The sequence below is a fragment of the Eurosta solidaginis genome, chromosome 3, assembly GCF_040869045.1.
Source record: "Eurosta solidaginis isolate ZX-2024a chromosome 3, ASM4086904v1, whole genome shotgun sequence".
In the NCBI taxonomy this organism is placed as follows: domain Eukaryota; kingdom Metazoa; phylum Arthropoda; class Insecta; order Diptera; family Tephritidae; genus Eurosta; species Eurosta solidaginis.
Window position 1 is genome coordinate 152,892,148 of NC_090321.1, and position 22,139 is coordinate 152,914,286.

General features: G+C 38.9%; 1 protein-coding gene across 3 annotated transcripts in view; it reads right to left on the reverse strand.

Annotated features, from left to right (window-relative positions):
* The window catches only part of LOC137244372 (uncharacterized), a 445,511-nt gene that overhangs the window by 46,194 nt on the left and 377,178 nt on the right, over positions 1-22,139 (reverse strand). For all 3 annotated transcript variants that reach the window (XM_067773299.1, XM_067773300.1, XM_067773301.1), the window contains 3 exons: positions 5,451-5,598; positions 5,173-5,344; positions 4,776-5,100 (listed from right to left, as the gene is read on the reverse strand). In XM_067773299.1, the coding sequence (XP_067629400.1) occupies positions 4,776-5,100; positions 5,173-5,344; positions 5,451-5,598 (645 nt within the window). The remainder of the gene's footprint in view (positions 1-4,775; positions 5,101-5,172; positions 5,345-5,450; positions 5,599-22,139) is intronic.

Here is a 22,139-nt window from a genome sequence, read left to right on the forward strand (position 1 = left end):
CAATCGAGTTGAGACTGTGCATTATTGCTCGTTTTTATGTGGCCCCATTAAACCTTCAGGCCATTCCCTCCCTCCCCACCCCCAAGTTCCATGAGGAGCTTGGGGTCGCCAGAGCCTCTTCTTTTAGTGAAACAGGATTAGCCGCGGATAGGTGAGGTTGACAATTGGGTTTGGAGAAGCTATATATTGCGCTGGCAACCTGAAGGGTTGCGCTACCCAACCCCTAGAATCTGGTATTTTAGTCGCCTCTTACGACAGGCATACCTACCGCGGGTATATTCTGATCCCCTAACCCGCTGGGGGACTTGCCTGACTTGCCTTTATTTTATATACACATCCATGAATCTCTAATAGGCCGGATCACTGATTTTTCCTGCTTCTGACATGAAGACTACTCGAGCCGTTCTCTAAGATTGCGGGACGTGGTTCAGTTTTACACAACCCTCAAAGATTATCCTAAGCCATTATATAATCGTTCCACCTGCCAACTTCAGCATAGCAGGGAGTATCCAGGTACTACCCCTGGACCGGGCGATTTGAACGTGGAAAAAGTTTTTATTGACCAGTGTAAAATTTGTCACATAACTCTTCCGCATCATCTCCTAATGAGAAGTGTCTGTTCATTAGTGCCCCAAAGTACTATTTACTACTGTGTGACCGTTCTCCGTCTTAAGTACCTGGACTGCATCTGCTTTAGATAGGACTTTTGTCAGTCTCGCCGTTACGCTGGAACATTCTATGTCCGCACAAAATTTTTCCAAGAAAACCCTCTTCGACCTGTTGATTTCACGATTATAGAACCTCTCCATATTCGCCCCATAACTCCTCGCTTTTCGCCAGTTTTTTCCAGCTACTTGCCCTCAATCTTTACTATACCATGGCGCCTTTACTTTCCCCTTGAATCTTCTCAGAGGACAAGCTCTGTTGTACGCTCCTTTGATAAGAAGTTGTTGCATTCCCCCAACTTCTCTATGGTGGAAATTTTCTCAGGATCCCCCAGACTTCCTGATACATACTTTCCTGATACACAAATTTGTACCAGTCCGTTGCTTTAGGGTTTCTAAAGGTTTTCTCTACCGTCTTTAGGGGGATGCTGAAGCTGATATATGCATGGTCTGAGAAAGATGGCCTGACAAGGACCCTCCATTCATACCCTGATATATCCCTCTCAGAGCCCAATTTGATATCAATCACGTATATAGGCAACTGTAGACCACTCTATAGGGACTCATCTATATCGTTAATATCGTCCCCTCCCCATACGCTATGATGCGCATACGCATACACTCCTATCACAAGCCGCCCTTTACACCCCTCTTGATCCACCTGCCTTTTGAACTCCCTGGTGGGGCTTTTACGTTAAGGGACCATGTAGCAGGATGCCAGGATTAGGGACGGTTCTTTTTCCCTCATTATTGCGCCCCCTGCTTGGTCTTCGGTGCTTAAGCTGGATAGCATACACTAGCAAACGTGTTTCCTTGCCCTGATTGTAGCTCTAACCCTGGTTTCAAACTTTGCGTAACAAACTCTAATTCCGCGAGCGCTGAATCCATAAACCTTTCCTCCAGATGAGAGCCATGGCTTCTGTAATAGCATCACATCAAATATCGTCCCCTCCCCATACGCTGTGATGCGCATTCGCATCCGCGCCTATGACAAGTCGTCCTCTACACCCTTCTTGATCCACCAACATTTTGAACTCCTCTGTTGGGGCTTCCACGTTAAGGGCCATGTAGCAGGATGCCAGAATTTGAGACTGATCTTTTTCCCCTTTATTGTGCCTTCTGCTAGGTCTGCGGTGCTGAAGTTAGGTAGCATACACTAGTATACGTGTTTCCTTACACTGATTGTAGCTCTAACCGTGATTTCCAACTTTGCGCTAATTCCGCGAACGCTGGGTCCATAAACTGATGAGATGAGAGCCATGCCTCACATAGCAAATAATATATATAATAGCCTTACATCAAACGGGCCCTCCTAAAGAGTAGCTTCATAGCACTTTACTGTGTTGGAGATTTATCAGTAAGGCTCGTTTCTACCTCCCCTGCACGAAGCGTCTTTGTTAGACTCGCAGTTTCCTTAAGCTGTTTGTCCACTTCCAATAACTCAGTCTCTACGTATTTTTTCGAGGTTTTCGAAGTCTTTCGCTACCTCTCCTGCGTTTAGTATATTGTGGTTATTCTTTAAATCCTCAGCAGCATTGATCTGTTTGTGTACCTCTGCAACAACCCCCTCGCCACTATTATTTACCGCTTCTTTCAGGTTCTCGAGGACCTTTTCCTCTGCTTTTAGCGTTTTGGGGTTATTGTCCTGATTATTCATCTTTTTACAGCGTATATAAATACTACCTGCACCCATGACATTTTCCAAGCTGTGAGTGCAACACATCCTACGATTCCTTATTGGAGGATGTAGTACTGGCTCTCTCCACGGGTCGAGATACATGAAGTACCTCCCAATCCCGAGTTGGCATTTTCGGGTTTTGACGCTGCAGCAAGTTAAGCGTGTCCTCTGCCTTCACCACTTGGGGTATCCTAACCTTGGCCTTTAGCATCGTGGGGATCAGTGTTCTATCCGCCACCTTCAATCTTGCGCCTTCTTGTTAATGAAGGTGTGGAGCAACTCTGCAGCCATTCTAAGGTCGCATTATTAGCGCAGATAATCAGTTTAACCCCATTGTGTCATCAACCTGTTTCGAAAAGTAGCAGTCTATTTGGTTCATCATGCATCATTTACAACATAACATGGTCATGACACTAATCAGCTCCCCTTCTACGGATCTACACCTTTCGGCTGACATCTGCCAATTGCGGTTGCTGCAATCTAGTACTATTTCGTTCTTCGTTCATCTTCTTCTCGGTGAAAACCGGAGTCTTAGCGTTAACTCCCTTTAGTATCATCGAGTAAGCTAAGTCTGATCGTTACCTCATTTCAGTTTATTAATATTTATGTCTTCATTTCTCAAACCATTATTGCCATCCCTTTCCTGTATTGCAGCTTTTAAGGTGCTTGGATTGACAACTTGAAGAAAATGTAAGGAACATAAATAGTCTGTTTACGTGCGAAACTATTTAATTAATTCAGTTTTTCATTCAATTTTTGTGTACGTGTCTTCTTCTTATTTTCAACAAAACAGATGTGCTATATTAGTGCTACCAGCTCTCATTAAGTTGATCCATATGGTTCCAATGAGATTTCATTGTGAGCCAGAGCTCGATAACTCAATAGAACGCCCGTAATATGTAGTCTGATTTTCTGTAGACACATTTAATAGAAAAGCTGATTTGAAACACAAATGGGCAATTCATGGCACTTCAATTTAATAACCGCGAGCAAAAAACAAACCTTTCTTCCATTCTCTGACCATTCGCGACAGCCGTTCTCCTGTCAGCTATTATTTGACAGGTAGGTATGGAAATGGAGGAATCATTGTGAATTCCTGCAAAAAAAACGTTCACAATAGCAAACAGCCTCGATAACCTGTTCAATCGCTATTCGATTACAAAAATCATTTGCTCAATAGTGTTTTTCAAACATTTTTGTAGACGACTTGTATATTGCATTATTTACATATTTTAAAATATTTGCTTAACTGGCTGCTCTCTTTTATCTATTGACTAGATTTTACAAATGAATATTAATATGTAGTCTGATTTTCAGTATACACATTCTAAAGAAAAACTGAATTGAAACACAAATGGGCAATTCATGGCACTTCAATTTAATAATCACGAGCAAAAAACAAACCTTTCTTCCATTCTCTGGCCATTCGCGACAGCTATTCTCCCTGTCAGCTATTATCAAATCAGCTTTTCTTTTAATTGCTTATAGAGAAAATCAGACTACATATTGATTTTAATTTCTAAAATCTAGTTATTAGATAAAATATGAGCAGTCAGTTAAGTAAGAATTTTAAAATATGTAAATAATGCAATATACCAGTCGTTTACAAAAATTTTTGAAAAACACTATTGGCAAATGATTTAAGTAGTCGAACAGCGATTAAACAGGTGATCGAGGCTGTTTACTATTGTGAACGTTTTTTTCAAACATTCGCCACTTGCATGAATTCACAATGTTTGACAGGTAGGTATGGCAATGGAGGAATAGAAAAATTTTTCACTTGTATGAATTCACAATGAAGACAATTGACGGCTTACTTCACCTGGTTATTCCACCATGGGCATATTTTTTGAAAGGTCTCGGACAACAAAACTTAACACATTCTAGTTGTTTAGAAAATGAAAAAAAAATAAAATCATCATGATTTATTGAAATGTAAAGGCTGGTCCAATGCAAATTTCGTAAAAAACATCGATGATGATAAATGTTTCAGGGATAGGGAACGAGGTATCAATGTTCTAAGAGGCGTAACATCGATGTACATATATGAACAAAATAATCATATTTTGGAAACGTCGATGTATCGTTTGCATCCCTACCCGCTAGGCAAACTCTGATAGCGGATTCGGATTCATTACATCAAACTGCACGAGAATACATTTGTAGTATTACTATATCTGCCTACTTTCTTTTGTGTACGGGTCGTATGTAAGCTTGAGAAGAAAGAAATTTTACAATTCAAACAAGGTGGACTAGGCCTACTTCCCTATTTTTTAATACTATATATATAAGCAATATATTAAGAAACACCCAATTTCGAACTTCGAAAACCAATATATATTGGAGGCTAACTTCGAAAAATGGAGAAGTTACTATATTCTAGAATCTGGGAAATTACTTTAGCCGAGTGCTTTGTACATATAAAACCTTACAATTTCATAATAATCCTCAACGGAAATCCCATTACATTCAAACATTCGAATAAGGTTGCTGAGATTGCTGACGATATGATCTTTAGAAATCTCTATTTCTAAGTTATAATTGTTATCCGTTATAAATCGTAGCATATTGTGATAAAATGTGCACTGTGTTTGATTTATTCCTATAGATCTCTGATTAGTGTACAGCGTATATTTAGATATTATTAGACGTTCAACATTTAGACGTTTGTAATTTGAGGAAAATTTTGCGAAATTATTATCCACCTCAGTCCAAAACTCAATTTTGTTTTTAAGCTCATCATCACGATCATTTAGACTAAAGTAAAGTAGTAAACGAGTTTGTTAAGTTAATTAAAAATAACTACATTATATATAAATTCAATTAGACCTTGAAACTAATATCAGCACCTCTGTACATGCAAAAGATAATGCTGGATTTCCTTTTAAAACAAATTGTTGAAGTTTACGAAGCAAAGAATGTGTAGAATCCAAAAGTATTAATGTGGCATAAATATCTATTATTTCATCAAAACGGGATTCTTCTCCGAAAACATCACCACCTGAAATTTATTATAAGCCGACAATATGTACATGAGTAATAATCTCTATTCCATACTTATTAAGCAGATTTATAAAATTTTGTACAAATATTTCAAAGGTACTTACACTGAAATGTTCTTGTAAAAATGTTCGCAAATAGTTCAGCGGTGCTGGCAAAGAATTCAATATCACCATTCGGGATGCAAGCATGCAGGTATGACACGACTAGATCAAAGCAAAAATTACCATTTCCTCCAACGTGATTATTTAGCATCTGTTTAAGATATACGGTTATTAACAGCAGCTTCAAAACTAGACGCCCTCTAGATATCTATATTCTCTTGGTAAAAGAAATATGGTCTGTTATTTTTTTGAATCCTTTGGTGAGGCATTCGCCTTGAGAGATGAGTGCAATGCATGATAAAGCACCTACGAGGTCATTGTGAATTAATACAAGTGAAAAATCTCTATTCCTCCATTGCCATACCTATCTGTCAAATAAAAGCAGGAAGAATGGCTTGTGTTTCAAATCAGCTTTTCTTTTAAATGTGTCTACAGAAAATCAGACTACATATTAATATTGAGTTCTAAATTCTAGTTAATAAATAAAATAAAAGCAGCCAGTTAAGCATGCATTTTAAAATATGTAAACAATTCAATATACCAGTCGCCTACAAAAATGTTTCAAAAACACTATCCAGCAAATGATTTAAGTAATCGAACGGCGATTGAACAGGTGATCGAGGATGTGTACTATTATCAAAGAGTTTTTATTTGTTAAGAGCCGTCACTCGATACTTTGGCAAATTACTCGATGTTTTCTCAAGGTAGTCGCCGGTTTTTTTTGTCAGATATGTTTATAAAAATGCCTTCTATACATTTTCGTGGCGTATTTGACTAAACACACAGCAAGATCTGCTCTGCAGACCTGTTCTGGGTATAATGTCCATAGAAAAGATCGCGAGAGCGGAAATGGAGGCGGCCTCGCGTTTATCATACACCACTCTGTGCAATATCATATACTTGATCCCGACATCGGCCACAGGGACAGTGTCTTAGAACGTCAAGGCTTATCTGTCCGGTCAGGCGATGCAAACCTAGAAATCATTAACATCTACATCCCTCATGACACCTGTTGCCCCAGTGGATACCGCCTAAATATCAGCGCCTTACTTACTGGCAATAATCGCATTATCTTTGGCGATGTCAATGCCCATCACGATCTATGGCGTTCAAACTTGCAGGCAGACAGTAGGGCTGAGATGTTGGCGGATCAAATAGAAGAAACGACGTTCTGCACAATAAACGGAGACGCCCCCACACGTATTTTAGGAAGCTGTCACAGTTCGCTGGATATATTAATCGTGAGGGCAGGACTCGTAAACTGCGTCAACTGGCAGCCGATGGTAACAATGGCATCCGACCACCTGCCTATACTTATTTCGCTCGAGCGTACCGCCGACTTCATCGTCACAGAAAAACGCACCTTCATAAACTTCAAAAAAAAGGAAAGTGGGACGAATACAAATACTTTACAGACAACCGCTTTGCTGCCCTCCCTATCCCGACTGATGCTCGCCAAGGGGAGCGTGCTTTCCGCAAGGTCATTGAATGCACCTCGGCTCGCTTCATTCCAACCGGTAGAATTCCCGAAATTCGGCTCATTTTCCGGCGGAGGCCGCAAACTTAGCGAGAGAACGTGACCTTATAAGACAGCTCGATCCCGGCGACCCCCAAATGAGGGATATAAACCAAAGCATCAGAGTGCTTGTGGATGAACACAAGCGGGCGAAATGGGAGGAGCACCTAAGCGGTTGTAACCTCTCTGCCGGTGTAGGTAAACTTTGGTCCACCGTAAAGTCCCTATCGAATCCGTCTAAGCACAAAGACAAAATTTCCATCGCCTTTGGCGATAAGGTGCTGTCGGATGCGAAAAAATGCGCGAGCGCTTTCTGCCGACAATATAAGTTAACATAGCTAACACCGAAACTCTCTAACTATCTCACGCTATGCAGCTGCACTCCAAGTCACACGTGCATCACATAATTGCTGAAATCATGTCTGGACATCAGACACTGCAATCAGGACCAACTGTTTCACAACTTCATAACATCACGTCTGGTCATCGGACACTTACAACCAAGGCCAAATATTTCATAGCTTCATTCGACTGCGACGCCGCCGCAAAGACTCTAACGGAATTGAGGAATATAATTAGATACTAGTAATTATTGTATTCAGTCCTAATTTTGATGTGAAGTAATAAAGTCACTGGCTAACAGCCAAATAAAAATCTTGTTAAATAAAAGTTAGTGCGGTGTAAATAACTGGCGCCCAAATCTAAGGGGTCCAGTCGCGAATGCATACATAGACAACATTCAAGGCTTGCTGTAGCCTTTGCAAAGGACCAACGGACTCACACCCCTTACCCGCACTTGAGGAAGGAGCGGCGCGCGTACAGAGTGGAATATTCAAGACCCTAAATAACAAGAAAGTAAAAAGGACCATCATGGATTCCCGGCGTGCTGCCATAGTCATGTAAAAGTAATAATTTTAAGACATTAATGTTAACATATATGTAATACTCCTATATTGCTAATAGAAAATGCTCGCAATGTGTTTTGAATTCGAAATCAAAAGAAGACAACCTATACAATTTTTGTGATTGTAGCAGCATAAGTGTGACAAGAAAAAACGTATATTTAGGTACATGCGATTATTGAATACAAAAACAAAAACGTTTAAACAGCAATATATCGGCACTCTGATGTTTGGGAATGTACCTAGCCTTTTGTAGCAATATAGGAGTATTGCATATATGAATGTAAACAAGAAATAAAAATTTTAAGAAAATTTGAGTGCTTTAGAAAAAATAAAAAAGAATAGTTTTTAGACTTGATTGTGAAATGAAAATTTTAAGAAATTTTAGTGCTTTAGACAAAATAAAAAAGAATAGTTTTAGACTTGATTGTGAAATGAAAATTTTAATAAAATTTTAGTGCTTTAGACAAAATAAAAAAGAATAGTTTTTAGACTTGGTTGTGAAAGGAAAATTTTAAGAAAATTTTAGTGCTTTAGACAAAATAAAAAAGAAAAGTTTTAGACTTGATTGTGAAATGAGAATTTTAGGAAAAATTTAGTGCTTTAGACAAAATAAAAAATAATAGTTTTAGACTTGATTATGAAATAAAAATTCTAAGAAAATTTTAGTGCTTTAGGCAAAATAAAAAAGGAATAATTTTAGACTTGATTGTGAAATGAAATTTTAGTGCTTTGGATAAAAAAAGAATAGGGTTTTAGACTTAATTGTGACAGAAGTGCTTTAGATAAAAAAAGAATAGTTTTAGACTTAGTGTAAGTGAAAATTTTGAGAAAATTTTAGTGCTTTAGGTGCAAGAGTAAACCATTTTTTTTTTTCTTTTCCTCAACTTCAGATAAAACTAAAACTAACAAGTAAGGAAAGCTAGGTTCGGGTGTAACCGAACATTACATACTCAGCTGAGAGCTTTGGAGACAAAATAAGGGAAAATCACCATTTAACAAAATGAACCTAGGGTAACCCTGGAATGTGTTTGTATGACATGTGTATCAAATGAAAGGTGTTAATGATTATTTAAAACGTAGTGGGCCTTATTTCTATAGGTGGACGCCTTTTCGAGATATCGCAATTAGGGTGGACCAGGGGTGACTCTATAATGTGTTTGTACGATATGGGTATCAAATTAAAAGTATTAATGAGGGTTTTAAAAGGGACTAGCCCTTAGTTGTATGTGTGAACGAGATATCGACCAAAATGTGGACCAGGGTGACCCAGAACATCTTCTGCCGGGTACCGCTAATTTATATATATATGTCATACCACGAACAGTATTCCTGCCAAGATTCCAAGGGCTTTTGATTTCGCCCTGCAGAATTTTTTCATTTTCTTCTACTTAATATGGTAGGTGTCACACCTTTTTTACAGAGTTTTTGCTGAAGTTATATTTTGCGTCTAAAAACCAATCCAATTACCATGTTTCATCACTTTTTTCATATTTGGTACAGAATTATGGCATTTTTTTCATTTTTCGTAATTTTCGATATCGGAAAAGTGGGCGTGGTCATAGTCGGATTTCGGTCATATTTTATACCAAGATAAAGTGACTTCAGATAAGTACGTGAACTAAGTTTAGTTAAGATATATCGTTTTTTGCGCAAGTTATCGTGTTAACGGCCGAGCGGAAGGACAGACGGTCGACTGTGTATAAAAACTGGGCGTGGCTTCAACCGATTTCGCCCATTTTCACAGAAAACAGTTATCGTCATAGAGTCTATGTCCCTACCAAATTTCACAAGGATTGGTAAATTTTTGTTCGACTTATGGCATTAAAAGTATTCTAGACGAATTAAATGAAAAAGGGCGGAGTTACGCCCATTTTGAAATTTTCTTTTATCTTTGTATTTTGTTGCACCATATCATTACTGGAGTCGAATGTTGACATAATTTACTTTTATACTGTAAAGATATTAAATTTTTTGTTAAAATTTTACTTAACAAAAAATTTTTTTTTAAGTGGGCGTGTTCGTCATCGGATTCCGCTAATTTTTATTTAGCACACATATAGTAATAGGAGTAACGTGCATACCAAATTTCATCATGATATCTTCAACAACTGCCAAATTACAGCTTGCAAAACTTTTAAATTAGCTTCTTTTAAAAGTGGGCGGTGCCACGCCCATTGTCCAAAATTTTTCTAATTTTCTATTTTGCGCCATAAGGTCAACGCACCTACCAAGTTTCATCGCTTTATCCGCCTTGGTAATGAATTATCGCACTTTTTCGGTTTTTCGAAATTTTCGATATCGAAAAAGTGGGCGTGGTTGTAGTCCGATTTCGTTCATTTTAAATAGCGATCTGAGATGAGCGCCCAGGAACCTACATACCAAATTTCATCAAGATACCTCAAAATTTACTCAAGTTATCGTGTTTACAGACGGACGGACGGACGGACATGGCTAAATGAATTTCTTTTTTCACCTAGATCATTTTGATATATAGAAGTCTATATCAATCTCGATTTTTTTATGCCGTTACGGATTACCGTTATGCGAACAAAGTTAATATACTTTGTGAGCTCTGCTCAGCTGAGTATAAAAATATAAGTATAAAAGTTCCACAAAAGCATCACAAAATTAGTGTAGAAATGGCTCATAATAATCTAACGTTGTGAGGTCCTTACGCGAATTCGGTGGTAACCCAGCCGAGTTCAGCAGTTGCAAGAAAAGTGTGAAAAGGGTACTGAAAATTTACGAGCCGATTGTAGAGTCGCCAAAATACTTCGGCATACTCAGCGTTATTCGCAATAAAATTGTAGGCAGTGCAGATGCGGCACTGGAATCTTACAACTCTGAACTGGAAAGCAATTTCCAAGTACCTTACTATGCACTACGCCGATAAGAGGGACCTCAGCACGCTGGAATACCAGATGACTTGCCTAATACAAGGTAGGAAATCTGTACAGGAGTTATAGGACGAGGTCTATTCCCACCTTTCGCTCATACTGAACAAAATATCCTGCATGGAGATTGGCGAAGAGTCTATGCCTCACTCACACATATCGCGATAAAGCACTGGACACCTTTGTTAGGGGTCTATCAGGCGATATTTCGAGACTTCTCGGCATGAAGAAGCCCTAGCCCTGCACCTGTGTATTAAATTGGAGAACCAAAACTTCAGGGCAGCACATGCCAGTAATCAGTATAATATACGACCTATTTTATCCCCAGCATTATTCGGAATGCAACACCAACAAAATCCAGCAATTCCTCCAAGGAAGAATCCTATCCAACCTTTCTACCCACAGTTGGCACATCTGCCTCAACCGATTCCCCCATTTAGCCGATTTCAACAGCCACAACACCAATATCAACAACCACAATACCAATATCAACAACCACAATACCAATATCAACAACAACGTCCGCAATACCCAAACTTGTTAAATACTCAGACCAATAGGCCCCCACAGTACAACAATCCGCCGCCAAGGCCATCGCAGCCAAAACCTCCCATACCTATGGACATAGACTATTCAACGCAAACAAGGAACCTTAACTATATGAATAGGCCAGGGTATAATAATGCCGCGTCAAAACGACCACCCCCTGCAAACACGGGACAGTTCAGTAGGAATGTTTCAAACAAACTCCAAAGGATCAATAATTTAGAGCAAGTACCCGATTCCGCTTTGGCAGAAGCCAAGCATTGTGAACCAAATGAGTACAAAGACGCCATCGAAGTATGCGACACAGGGGAAGCACAATCTTGGGCTGACTACTACCAGGACTACACGAAGTACGTACATGACAATCAGGAGGACGGCGAGGAATTTTGCGACGTCCATTTTTTAGACTGACCCACTCGACGTTGCCATACATCCAATGCAAGACCGGCAATGGAGAGTTATTGAGGTTCCTAATAGACACTGGCTTAAACAAAAGTTATATCCAATCTTCTCTGGCAAAAAGTCCCCTGCCAAACGATAATGTTTTTTGCGCAAACTCAATCGGAAGTAAAGTAAAAGCATCTCATCACATTTTTTAAATCTTTTCGGTCTGAACGAGGAACGTCTTAAGTTTTTCGTTTTACCCTCACTTAAATCATTCCATGGTATCCTTGGAAATTACAGCCTTAAACAATTGAACGCAGTGATCCATACTTCCAGAGACTACATTATAATTAAAAATGGCAAAAAAATTAAGATAAAGCAACAAGTGTCAAAATCAGAAATAAAAACGGACCATTTAACACAACAACAAAAAGAAAGATTGCATGACCTTTGTAGGGAATACTCAGGGCTCTTCGCAGAACGTGACGAAAAACTGATATATACCACTGTAGTAAAAGCAGAAATTAGAACAACAACTGACAACCCCATCTACTCCCGATGCTACCCATATCCCATGTCATTGAAATCAGAAGTCGAAAGGCAAATTGGTAAGCTCTTGGAGGATGGTATTATAAGACCACCTCGCTCACCCTATAATTGACCCGTTTGGATAGTAAATAAGAAACCAGATTCCCTGGGCAACAAACAATACAGGCTGGTGATAGACTATCGGAAATTGAGCTCCGTAACAATAGCAGACCGCTGCCCCATTCCGGAAATTAATGACGTCCTTTCCCAGCTAGAAGGCAACAAATTTTTCTCGGTCATTGACCTAAAAAGCGGCTTTCACAAATTCCCTTAAAAATTTCGGATATAGAAAAGACCTCTTTCTCCATAAATAATGGGAAATACGAGTTCACTCGTCTAACATTTGGCTTAAAAAAGGCCCCTTCAATTTTCAAAAGAACACTGGACGACATTTTACGAAACTACATAGGGCAGTGCTGCTATGTTTACATTGACGATATCATCATATTTAGCAAAACAGAAACGGATCACTCAGCCCATCTAAAGAATATTTTCGGTACGCTCGAGCATGCAAACATGAAGGTACAGCTAGATAAATGCAAATTTTTTCAAAAGGAAGTAGAATTCCTGGGATTCATTGTAGCACCGGAAGGAATCAAAACAAGTCCTTCAAAAGTAGAGGCTATTCAAAATTTCCCAGTGTAGTGGTACTTTCTTATTGTACCACTTAGATATGTTATATGAAAAATTAGATTTATTAATTATATTTTCTTTTGATTTCAATGAATGTTAAAAATTTTCATATTTAAATTTTCTATCAATTGGAAACATCAATTTCCTTTAACTTATTTTTAATAAATAATATTATTATTACTGAAATAAATTTATATTAATTGGTTATACTAAGAGTATAATATATGGCGATCCCTTTTATTACGAAAAATATAACACTTATTTTAAATAATTGGCGAAACTAGTTGTGTCGGTTCAAGTTACATATAAAGGATGTGCTATTATTACATTTTCTACTAAACACACGGTGATATCAGCGATAAAATGCAATGTTATACTGGTTATGTTTTTGGTACCAATTTCGAAGCAGTAGAACCTGGCTATTGTGGTGATAATATTTGCGGAACTACAGGAATTTAAACAAACAATATTAGTGGACAAACTACAACAGCGCTGTAAAATACATCAATTGGACTTGTCCAGGTATCCCTAGATACTAGTAACAAAACACATAAAACAAAAAAAATATTTAAAAAATAAAATTTATATACATACTATATTGATTGCAAATCTCATCAGCAAATCAACAGAAATTTTTTATAATAATTAAAGGAATATTTCTAATATCCTAACTAATACAAACGTTTCATCATTTAAAAAAATTTAAAAGAATTACAAAGAAAGTGTTTTCAATTATTGCCGTTTATATTTATATAATCAAAAATTTTCAATAATTAGTTAAGTTATTTGGACTATACAAATATGTAATTCCTCTACAGTATTATATTGTATATATATGATTCTTTGTAAATCCATCTCCAGTGAATTTATTTTAACAGTGATTTTTATTTTATTTCATTTTTAAATATTATGGTTCTGACCAGATCTCAAGAAAATCTACTTACTTTTACTGAAAGTATACCGCTTACACATAGTCCAACAACCACATCAAGAGTAATGCAAGATAATTTGCCTATATATTCTCAATCAAATACTTCAATCACTAATAGTCAAATAGTCACATCAATGGCAACGAAAACAACTGCTATTTCTAACTTTCCAACAATTAAGACATCTCTAATAACACAAAATACACTTACAACACCAACTGTTTCAAATTTCCAATCAGTTCCTATAAATTCAATTCAATCTTTTTCAAACAATCAACAAGCTAACAAGTTGTTAAAATTACCACAGTTTTGGTATGAAAATCCTGAAGTATGGTTTATCCATGCAGAAGCACAATTTTCTATAAATAATATTGTCACGGATATTAGCATCACTAAGCTATACCATCACTAAGGCGATGCTAAGGCCATGCCAAGCGATATTTACGCCAATAATCAAATCATGTATACACATATATAAGGCAGCCGAGAGATGTCACATACAGATGCATTTACTTATACGCCTATGTGTGCGCGAGAGACTGTAAACTACAAACATTCACATCAATAATTCAATCATTATGTATCTACATAAACGAATAAATAATTGCGTCTACACATATGTACCATGTATGAATTTTTTTTTTTTTTCGCTTCCCAAGGCAGTCGGTTCTATGTACCGGAGCGACTCGGGATTTTTCCCGACCAAGGACTGTCATTTCAGTGTGACCCCATTTAATTTGTTTCGTCCCTCCCACAAATTGTCATCCTCCCAGCAGCTCCGTGCAGCAGGACTGCTTCATATTCTCTTACTCCGGGAAGGTATCGAACCCAATCCGGGTCCGTCTCCTGACCCCGGTCATGAGAAATGGTTTTGCTGCATTTGCCAGAAAAGAATCTTTTTAGGACGGTCATACTCTGTTCAGTGTGTCTCGTGCAAGGCATGGTTGCATCGGACAGGTTGTTCTGGGCTTGATCCCAAAACCCGACGTCCACGTAACTTTTATAAATCTTTTGTGGCTCCTTGATGCTCACGCCCAAGGGCGTCCCGTAGTCTACGCCTAAGCGTATCCCCACTACCTTCCAGCAGTTTCGCTGCTCAGCAAGCCACAACAAGTACCCGCTGCTGCTCGCGCCCCACGGCGCCAACAACTCAAACAGCTGATACCACTCATAACTACTATCTTCGTAGTAGAGCTGGTTGCAACGCTGAGCATCAGCCCCTGCCCCCGTCTTCTTCTCCCCCCCCCCCCCCCCCCCCTCTTTTCTGGCAGCAATCGTGCAGGTAAGGGAAACAGACTCTTAGTCCCTGCCTCCGTTTGCACCGTCTGCCAGCACAGAATATATAGGTTTGCGACATCCGCTCAATGCAGCTCCTGCCTTGGGTGGTGCCACTTTCCTAGATGTTCTGGTCTCCGCGACGGCAACCCCCCGACGGGTTTCATCGCGCCATGTTGCCAGGTCGTAAACCCAAATCATCCGGGTACCCCAATGCTTGCCCAAGGGCGCCCAGTCCCAAGGCCACAACAGCAATTGCGTCCTGGCCTTCCACAACCTAAGCGTAGTCACCCCTCACTTACCCCTAGAGTGGCGGCGTCACCCTTCATGCACTTCAGAATTCTGCAGTTCAACTGTAATGGACTAACTGGGAAGATTACGGAGATAGTCGATTTCATGAAGCGGCACAACATCCGCATTGCTGCGATTCAAGAGACTAAACTCACAGCAAGATCTGCATTGCAGACCTGCTCTGGTTATAATGTCCACAGGAAAGACCGCGAGAGCGGAAATGGAGGCGGCCTCGCGTTTATTATACACCACTCTTGGCCAGATATTTGATCCTGGCATCGACCGCAGTGACAATGTCTTAGAACGTCAAGGCCTATCTGTCCGGTCAGGCGATGCAAATCTAGAAATCATCAACATCTACATCCCTCCTGCCACCTGTTTCCCCAGTGGATACCGCCCTAATATCGAGGCCTTACTCACTGGCAACAATCGCATTATCTTAGGCGATTTTAATGCCCATCACGACCTATGGCATTCAAACTTGCGGGCGGACAGTAGGGGTGAGATGTTGGCGGATCAAATAGACGAAACGACGTTCTGCACAATAAACGGAGACGCCCCCACACGTATGGTAGGAAGCTGTCATAGCTCGCCAGATATCTCAATCGTGAGCGCAGAACTCGTAAACTGCGTCAACTGGCAGCCGATGGTAACATTGGCATCCGACCACCTGCCCATACTTATTTCGTTCGAGCGTACCGCCGACTTCATCGTCACCGAAAAACGCACTTTCATAAACTTCAAAAAAGGAAAGTGGGAAGAATATAAATCTGCAACAGACAGCAGCTTTGCTGCCCTCCCTATCCCGACTGATGCCCGCCAAGGGGAGCGTGCCTTCCGTAAGGTCATTGAATCCGCCTCGGCACATTTCATTCCCGCCGGGAGAATTCCCGAAATCCGGCCCCACTTCCCGGCGGAGGCCGCGAGCTTAGCGAGGGAACGCGACCTTATAAGGCAGCTTGATCCAGGCGACCCCCAAATAAGGGATATAAACCAACGCATCAGATTGCTTGTGGACGAACACAAGCGGGCGAAATGGGAAGAGCACCTAAGAGGTTGTAACCTCTCTACCGGTGTGGGTAAACTGTGGTCCACCGTAAAGTCCCTATCGAATCCGACTAAGCACAAAGACAAAGTTTCCATCGCCTTTGGCGATAAGGTGCTGTCGGATGCGAAAAAATGCGCGAGCGCTTTCTGCCGACAATATATAATGCATCCTACGGTCGACAAAGATAGACGGAGAGCCAATAGACACGCACATAAACACAAACAGAGCGCGTCACCAATTACCATCAGCGCTAGAGAGGTTGAGGACGCCATTGGTCGCGCTAAACCATCCAAAGCAGTGGGCCCAGACGGCATAGCCATGCCGATGCTTAAAAACCTAGGGAAAGAGGGTTTCAAATATTTAGCGCATGTCTTCAACCTGTCTCTTTCCACCTTTGTCATACCCGAGAAATGGAAAATGGCCAAGGTGGTCCCGCTACTAAAGCCTGGGAAACCAGCTAACGTAGGTGAGTTATATCGTCCGATATCTCTCCTATCGCCAGTGGCAAAGACGCTTGAAGCCATTTTGCTCCCTTATTTCCAAGCACATTTGCAGCTAGCCCCTCATCAGCATGGCTTCAGAAAACTCCATAGCACTACCTCCGCGCTAAATGTCATTAGCACCCAGATAAATTGCGGTTTGAATCAATATCCCCACCATAGAACAGTACTCGTAGCGTTAGACCTATCAAAAGCTTTTGATACGGTCAACCATGGCTCGTTACTGCAAGACCTGGAAGGGTCCACCCTTCCCCCATGTCTTAAAAGGTGGACCGCAAATTATCTGGATGGTCGGCAGGCATCGGTGCAATTCAGAAACGAAACATCAAAACAAAGGAGAATTAAACAAGGAGTGCCACAGGGTGGTGTCCTATCCCCGCTTTTGTTTAATTTCTACATATCTAAGCTACCTTCCCCCACCGGAAGGAGTCACAATCGTTTCCTACGCCGATGACTGCACAATAATGGCCACAGGCCCAGGCCCAAAGATCGATGAGCTATGCAATAAAATAAACGGCTATCTCCCTGATCTCTCCAGTTTTTTCGCCTCGCGAAACCTGGCATTGTCACCGACTAAATCTTCCGCGACCTTATTTACAACATGGACGCCCCAAATGTCGACCATATTGAACATCCACGTCGATGGCACTACGCTACCGACTGTCATACACCCCAAAATCTTGGGTGTGACGTTTGATCAGGATCTACATTTTGGTGCGAACGCAACCGCAATTGTTCCAAGAATTCAGAGCCGTAATAAAATCCTCAAATCCCTTGCTGGCAGTACCTGGAGAAAAGATAAAGAAACGCTCTTGACCACATACAAAGCAATTAGCCAGCCGATTACGTGCTACGCGTCACCCATATGGTCGCCAAGCCTAAAAACCACCCACTGGAAGAAACTACAGGCCTGCCAAAATACTGCTCTCAGAATCGCCACGGGCTGTCTTCTTATGTCCCCAGAACACCATCTGCATAATGAGGCGAGAATACTCCCCATCAGGGAGAGAAATGAGATGCTGACCAAACAGTTTCTCTTGAATACCCAGAAACCTGGGCATCCCAACAGACATCTGATTGACGAACCAGCACCGCCTAGGGGCCTAAGGAGTCATCTCCGTAAGCATTTTGAGGAAATACGGCACCTGAGAACCCAGCCGTATGAAGCGGAAAAACACAAGCAGGTCCTTGGTGAACTCCATAGCCAGGCGTCGGACCTTTATGTCGGGAATTGCCCGGTGAATTCAGTACTTGAAGAAAAATATCCAGAACTCGCAGAAGAGGAACGCATACTCCCCAGGGAAACGCGTGTCACTCTTGCTCAACTTCGTTCTGGATACTGTAACAGGTTAAACTCTTACCTATCCAGAATCAACCCCGACATACAAAATGTATGCCCTGCTTGCAATGTGTCCCCACATGACACCAACCATCTCTTTAATTGTAATGTGGAACCAACGCCTCTAACACCCTTTTCCTTATGGTCCACCCCTGTTGAAACGGCAAGTTTCCTTGGACTCCCGTTAGAGGATATTGATGACAATTTGTGATCGGTCGCGGCTATTAGGTGGGGCGAGCATTGCTACAACAACAACAACAACGAGCAGCGGAGAGTCAATGCACTAACACATGCATATATCTGAGAAGTTTGAGAGCTACTGGACTAGTAGATTCTGGAAGCGCCTAAAATATGTATAAAATTGTGCAATTTTAGTTATAGCTGAGAAGTTTGAGAGCTCATGGACAATGCTAGTAGATTTTAGAAAAATGCGAACGAGGAAACCAAAGAGTATAAAAGTTGACAGATGTAGAGTTGAGCTATCAATCAGTTTGATTAAGCACGCGATCTGGCGGCCAATAGTAGAGTTTCATTTGAGTTATCAATCAGTTTGGTTATTAAGCCAGCGAGTAGCAAAGTATAAGTGTTATTCTGAAGTACTTTAATAAAGGCAATTTTTCCATTGTTCAATATTGGACTTATTTATTCAACAGTTTAGTGATTCGAACTTAGCAGAGGATTGCAAATAAGAGGATTTGCAAGTAAATTCGTTACAATATACTTGATGATTCAGTAAAATTTCATGTTTTAATTTCTCTTCCTCAAGAAATTGTTTCTAAATATTAGATGTCATTAATCCTCCACCAATGACAAACAAATATAAAACAATTAAAATGATATTGTGTGAGAGATTAACTAAATCTGAAGATAGTCGACTAGAACGACTATTCTCTAATACTCAGCTTGGAGATCGAAAACCCTCTGAATTATATCGTGAGATGAAATGTTTAGTTGGTTCTAGCTCCATTGTTGAGCAAGAACTACTTTTTAAGCTTTGGTTACGTAAATTACCACAACATGTTCAAGCACATTTAATGTCTTGTGAAAAAGAAACCATAAACAATAAAATTATTATAGCTGACAAAATTTATACTCTTTATATAAATCCTCAGGTTTCCTCAATTTCACAAAACTCTTCTTTGGAACAAACTATTCAATATTTAACTCATTTAACTTCTGTACTTTGTGAAAATTTAAATAAATTAACTCTTGCTGTAAGTGAATTACAAACAAGATCGAGATCTAATGAACGAAATAATTTTAACAAATTAAATAAATGATTCAATGAAAAACAAAAACAATTGCAAATTAAATAAAAGAATTTTAAGGAAACGATCAAATTCTCCAAACAATATTAGCTTGGACCACTTGAAATTTGGGAATAATGCAGTTAAGTGTATTAAACCATGTAAATTTTTTGATATAAAACCAAATCATTTAAGTTGAATCGTTCTATCATGCCGGTGGCTGATGATAGAAGAAATGTCAAACCATCTAGCCGGCTTTTTAATTTTGATAAGCAAAACAAACTTAATGTTTTAATAGATACAGGAGCTGTTGTTTCAGTTATTCCTCTTTCAAAATTTAAACAATTTAGGAGAAAGTCCGATTTAAGTTTATCAGCAGCAAACGGAGCAATTATCCACACTTTTGGTTCAAAATTACTCAAAATAGATATAGGACTAAGGCGTGAATTTCATTTTCCTTACATTTTGGTAGATATTAAAACTCCAATTATCGGCGCAAATTTTTAGAAAGATTTGGACTTTTGGTGGATATTAAAAATAAATTGGTTATAGATTCAGAAACAAAATTAAAAGTAGTAGGTTCTTTTGGATTCTGCGAAATTTTCGAGCTTAAATTACCAATGAAAATTAACAAATTTTCTGTATTACTAAAACAATTTCCTGAAATTACAACTGAACCAAATTATACTAAACTAGTTAAACATAATACTGTTCATAGAATCGAAACCAAAGGAGTTTTACCATTTTCAAGACCACGTCGTTTAGATCCAATTAAACTTAAAGTGGCCAGAACAGAGTTTGAATATTTAGCCAAATTGGTGTTTATAGACCTTCAAGTTCTTCTGTTGCTTCACCTTTGCATTTTGTTCCTAAAAAAGAAATTAATGATTGGCGACCTTGTGGAGATTACAGATTGTTACAATAGCAGATCGCTATCCACTTCCACATATACACGATTTGAGCATAGATTTCAAAAACAAAACTATATTTTAAAAGTTAGATTTGGTTCGTGCGTATCATCAAATACCAGTGGCACCTGAAGACGTGCATAAAACGGCTATTACAACACCTTTCGGTTTGTTTGAATTTCTTCGTATGCTTTTTGGTTTAAGAAATATTGCCCAAACCTTTCAAAGGTTTATAAATGAAACTCTTTTTGGACTAGATTTTGTTTTTGCTTATGTTGATGATATATTAATAGCGAGTGAAAATGAGGAACAACATTTTGAACATTTAAAGATTGTTTTTAAACGTTTTTTAAATTTTGAGAAACCTAACTCTATTAATAAACTTCAGAAATTCATTGGAATGGTTAATTATTACCATCGCTATATTCCAATGATTGCAGAAGATCTTCTTCCTTTACATCAAATTTTAACTATAGCAAATAAAAATAAGAGTAAAACTCTTAACTGGACTAATGAGTCAATTAAAGCATTTAATAAAGTGAAAAATCTTTTTGCTCAAAATATATTATTAAATCATTTTGATGGGCATTTAAAATTATCTTTATCTGTTGATGCTTCAAAGGTTGCAATTGGAGGAGTTTTACAACAATTAAAGAATAATATTTTGGAGCCTTTGGCTTATTTTTCTAAGAAGCTGAGTCCTGCCGAATATAAATATTCAATTTTTGATAGGGAACTTTTAGGAATATATAGAGCTATTAAACATTTTAAAAATTTTTTAGAAGGTAAAGTATTTACAGTATATACAGATCATAAGCCATTGACATATGTGTTAAATTCAAAGACTGAAAGATCTCCCAGACAAACGCGACATTTAGAATATATAGCAGAATTCACGAATGATATACAGCATATATCTGGAAAGAATAATATTGTAGCGGATGCATTATCAAGGTTTCCAGAAATAGATTCACTTTCAAAAAAAGATATTCATTTTGATACTTTATTTGTTGAACAACAAACTGATGAGACTCTTAAAACTCAAGTATCCTCTCCATTATCAAAGAATAATTTAAAACAAATTTTAATTCCAATCCGTAATTTTAAAATTTTGTGTGATATTTCTGGCTCAATACCGCGTCCTTATGTTCCCAATTCCATGAGAGAAACATTTTTTTCAAAACTACACTCTTTGTCACATCCAGGGGTTCGTGCGACCAGGCGTTTAATTCAATCAAAATATTTTTGGCATAATATGCGGAAGGATATAAATGAATGGGTCTCAAACTGTATTTCTTGTCAACAATCGAAAATTTCAAGATATACTAAGCCTCCTATACAGAAAATTGATATACCCAATAACCGATTTGAACATATCCATTTAGATTTGGTTGGACCACTTCCACCATCTGATGGTTATAGATATATTCTGACGATTATTGATAGACATTCAAGATGGCCAGAGGCTTATCCTCTTAGAAATATAATTGCACATACGGTGGTAAAAGCATTCGTGCAAAATTATATTTCTAGATTTAGTGTTCCTCTTAAAATTACTGTTGATCAAGGTGCACAATTTTCATCTCAATTATTCAATGAACTCACTCAAAATTTTGGTTCACATAAATACTTCAATTATGGCTTCAGGAGATTCAATTCATTGGGCAGAAATGTTACCTATTATTTTAT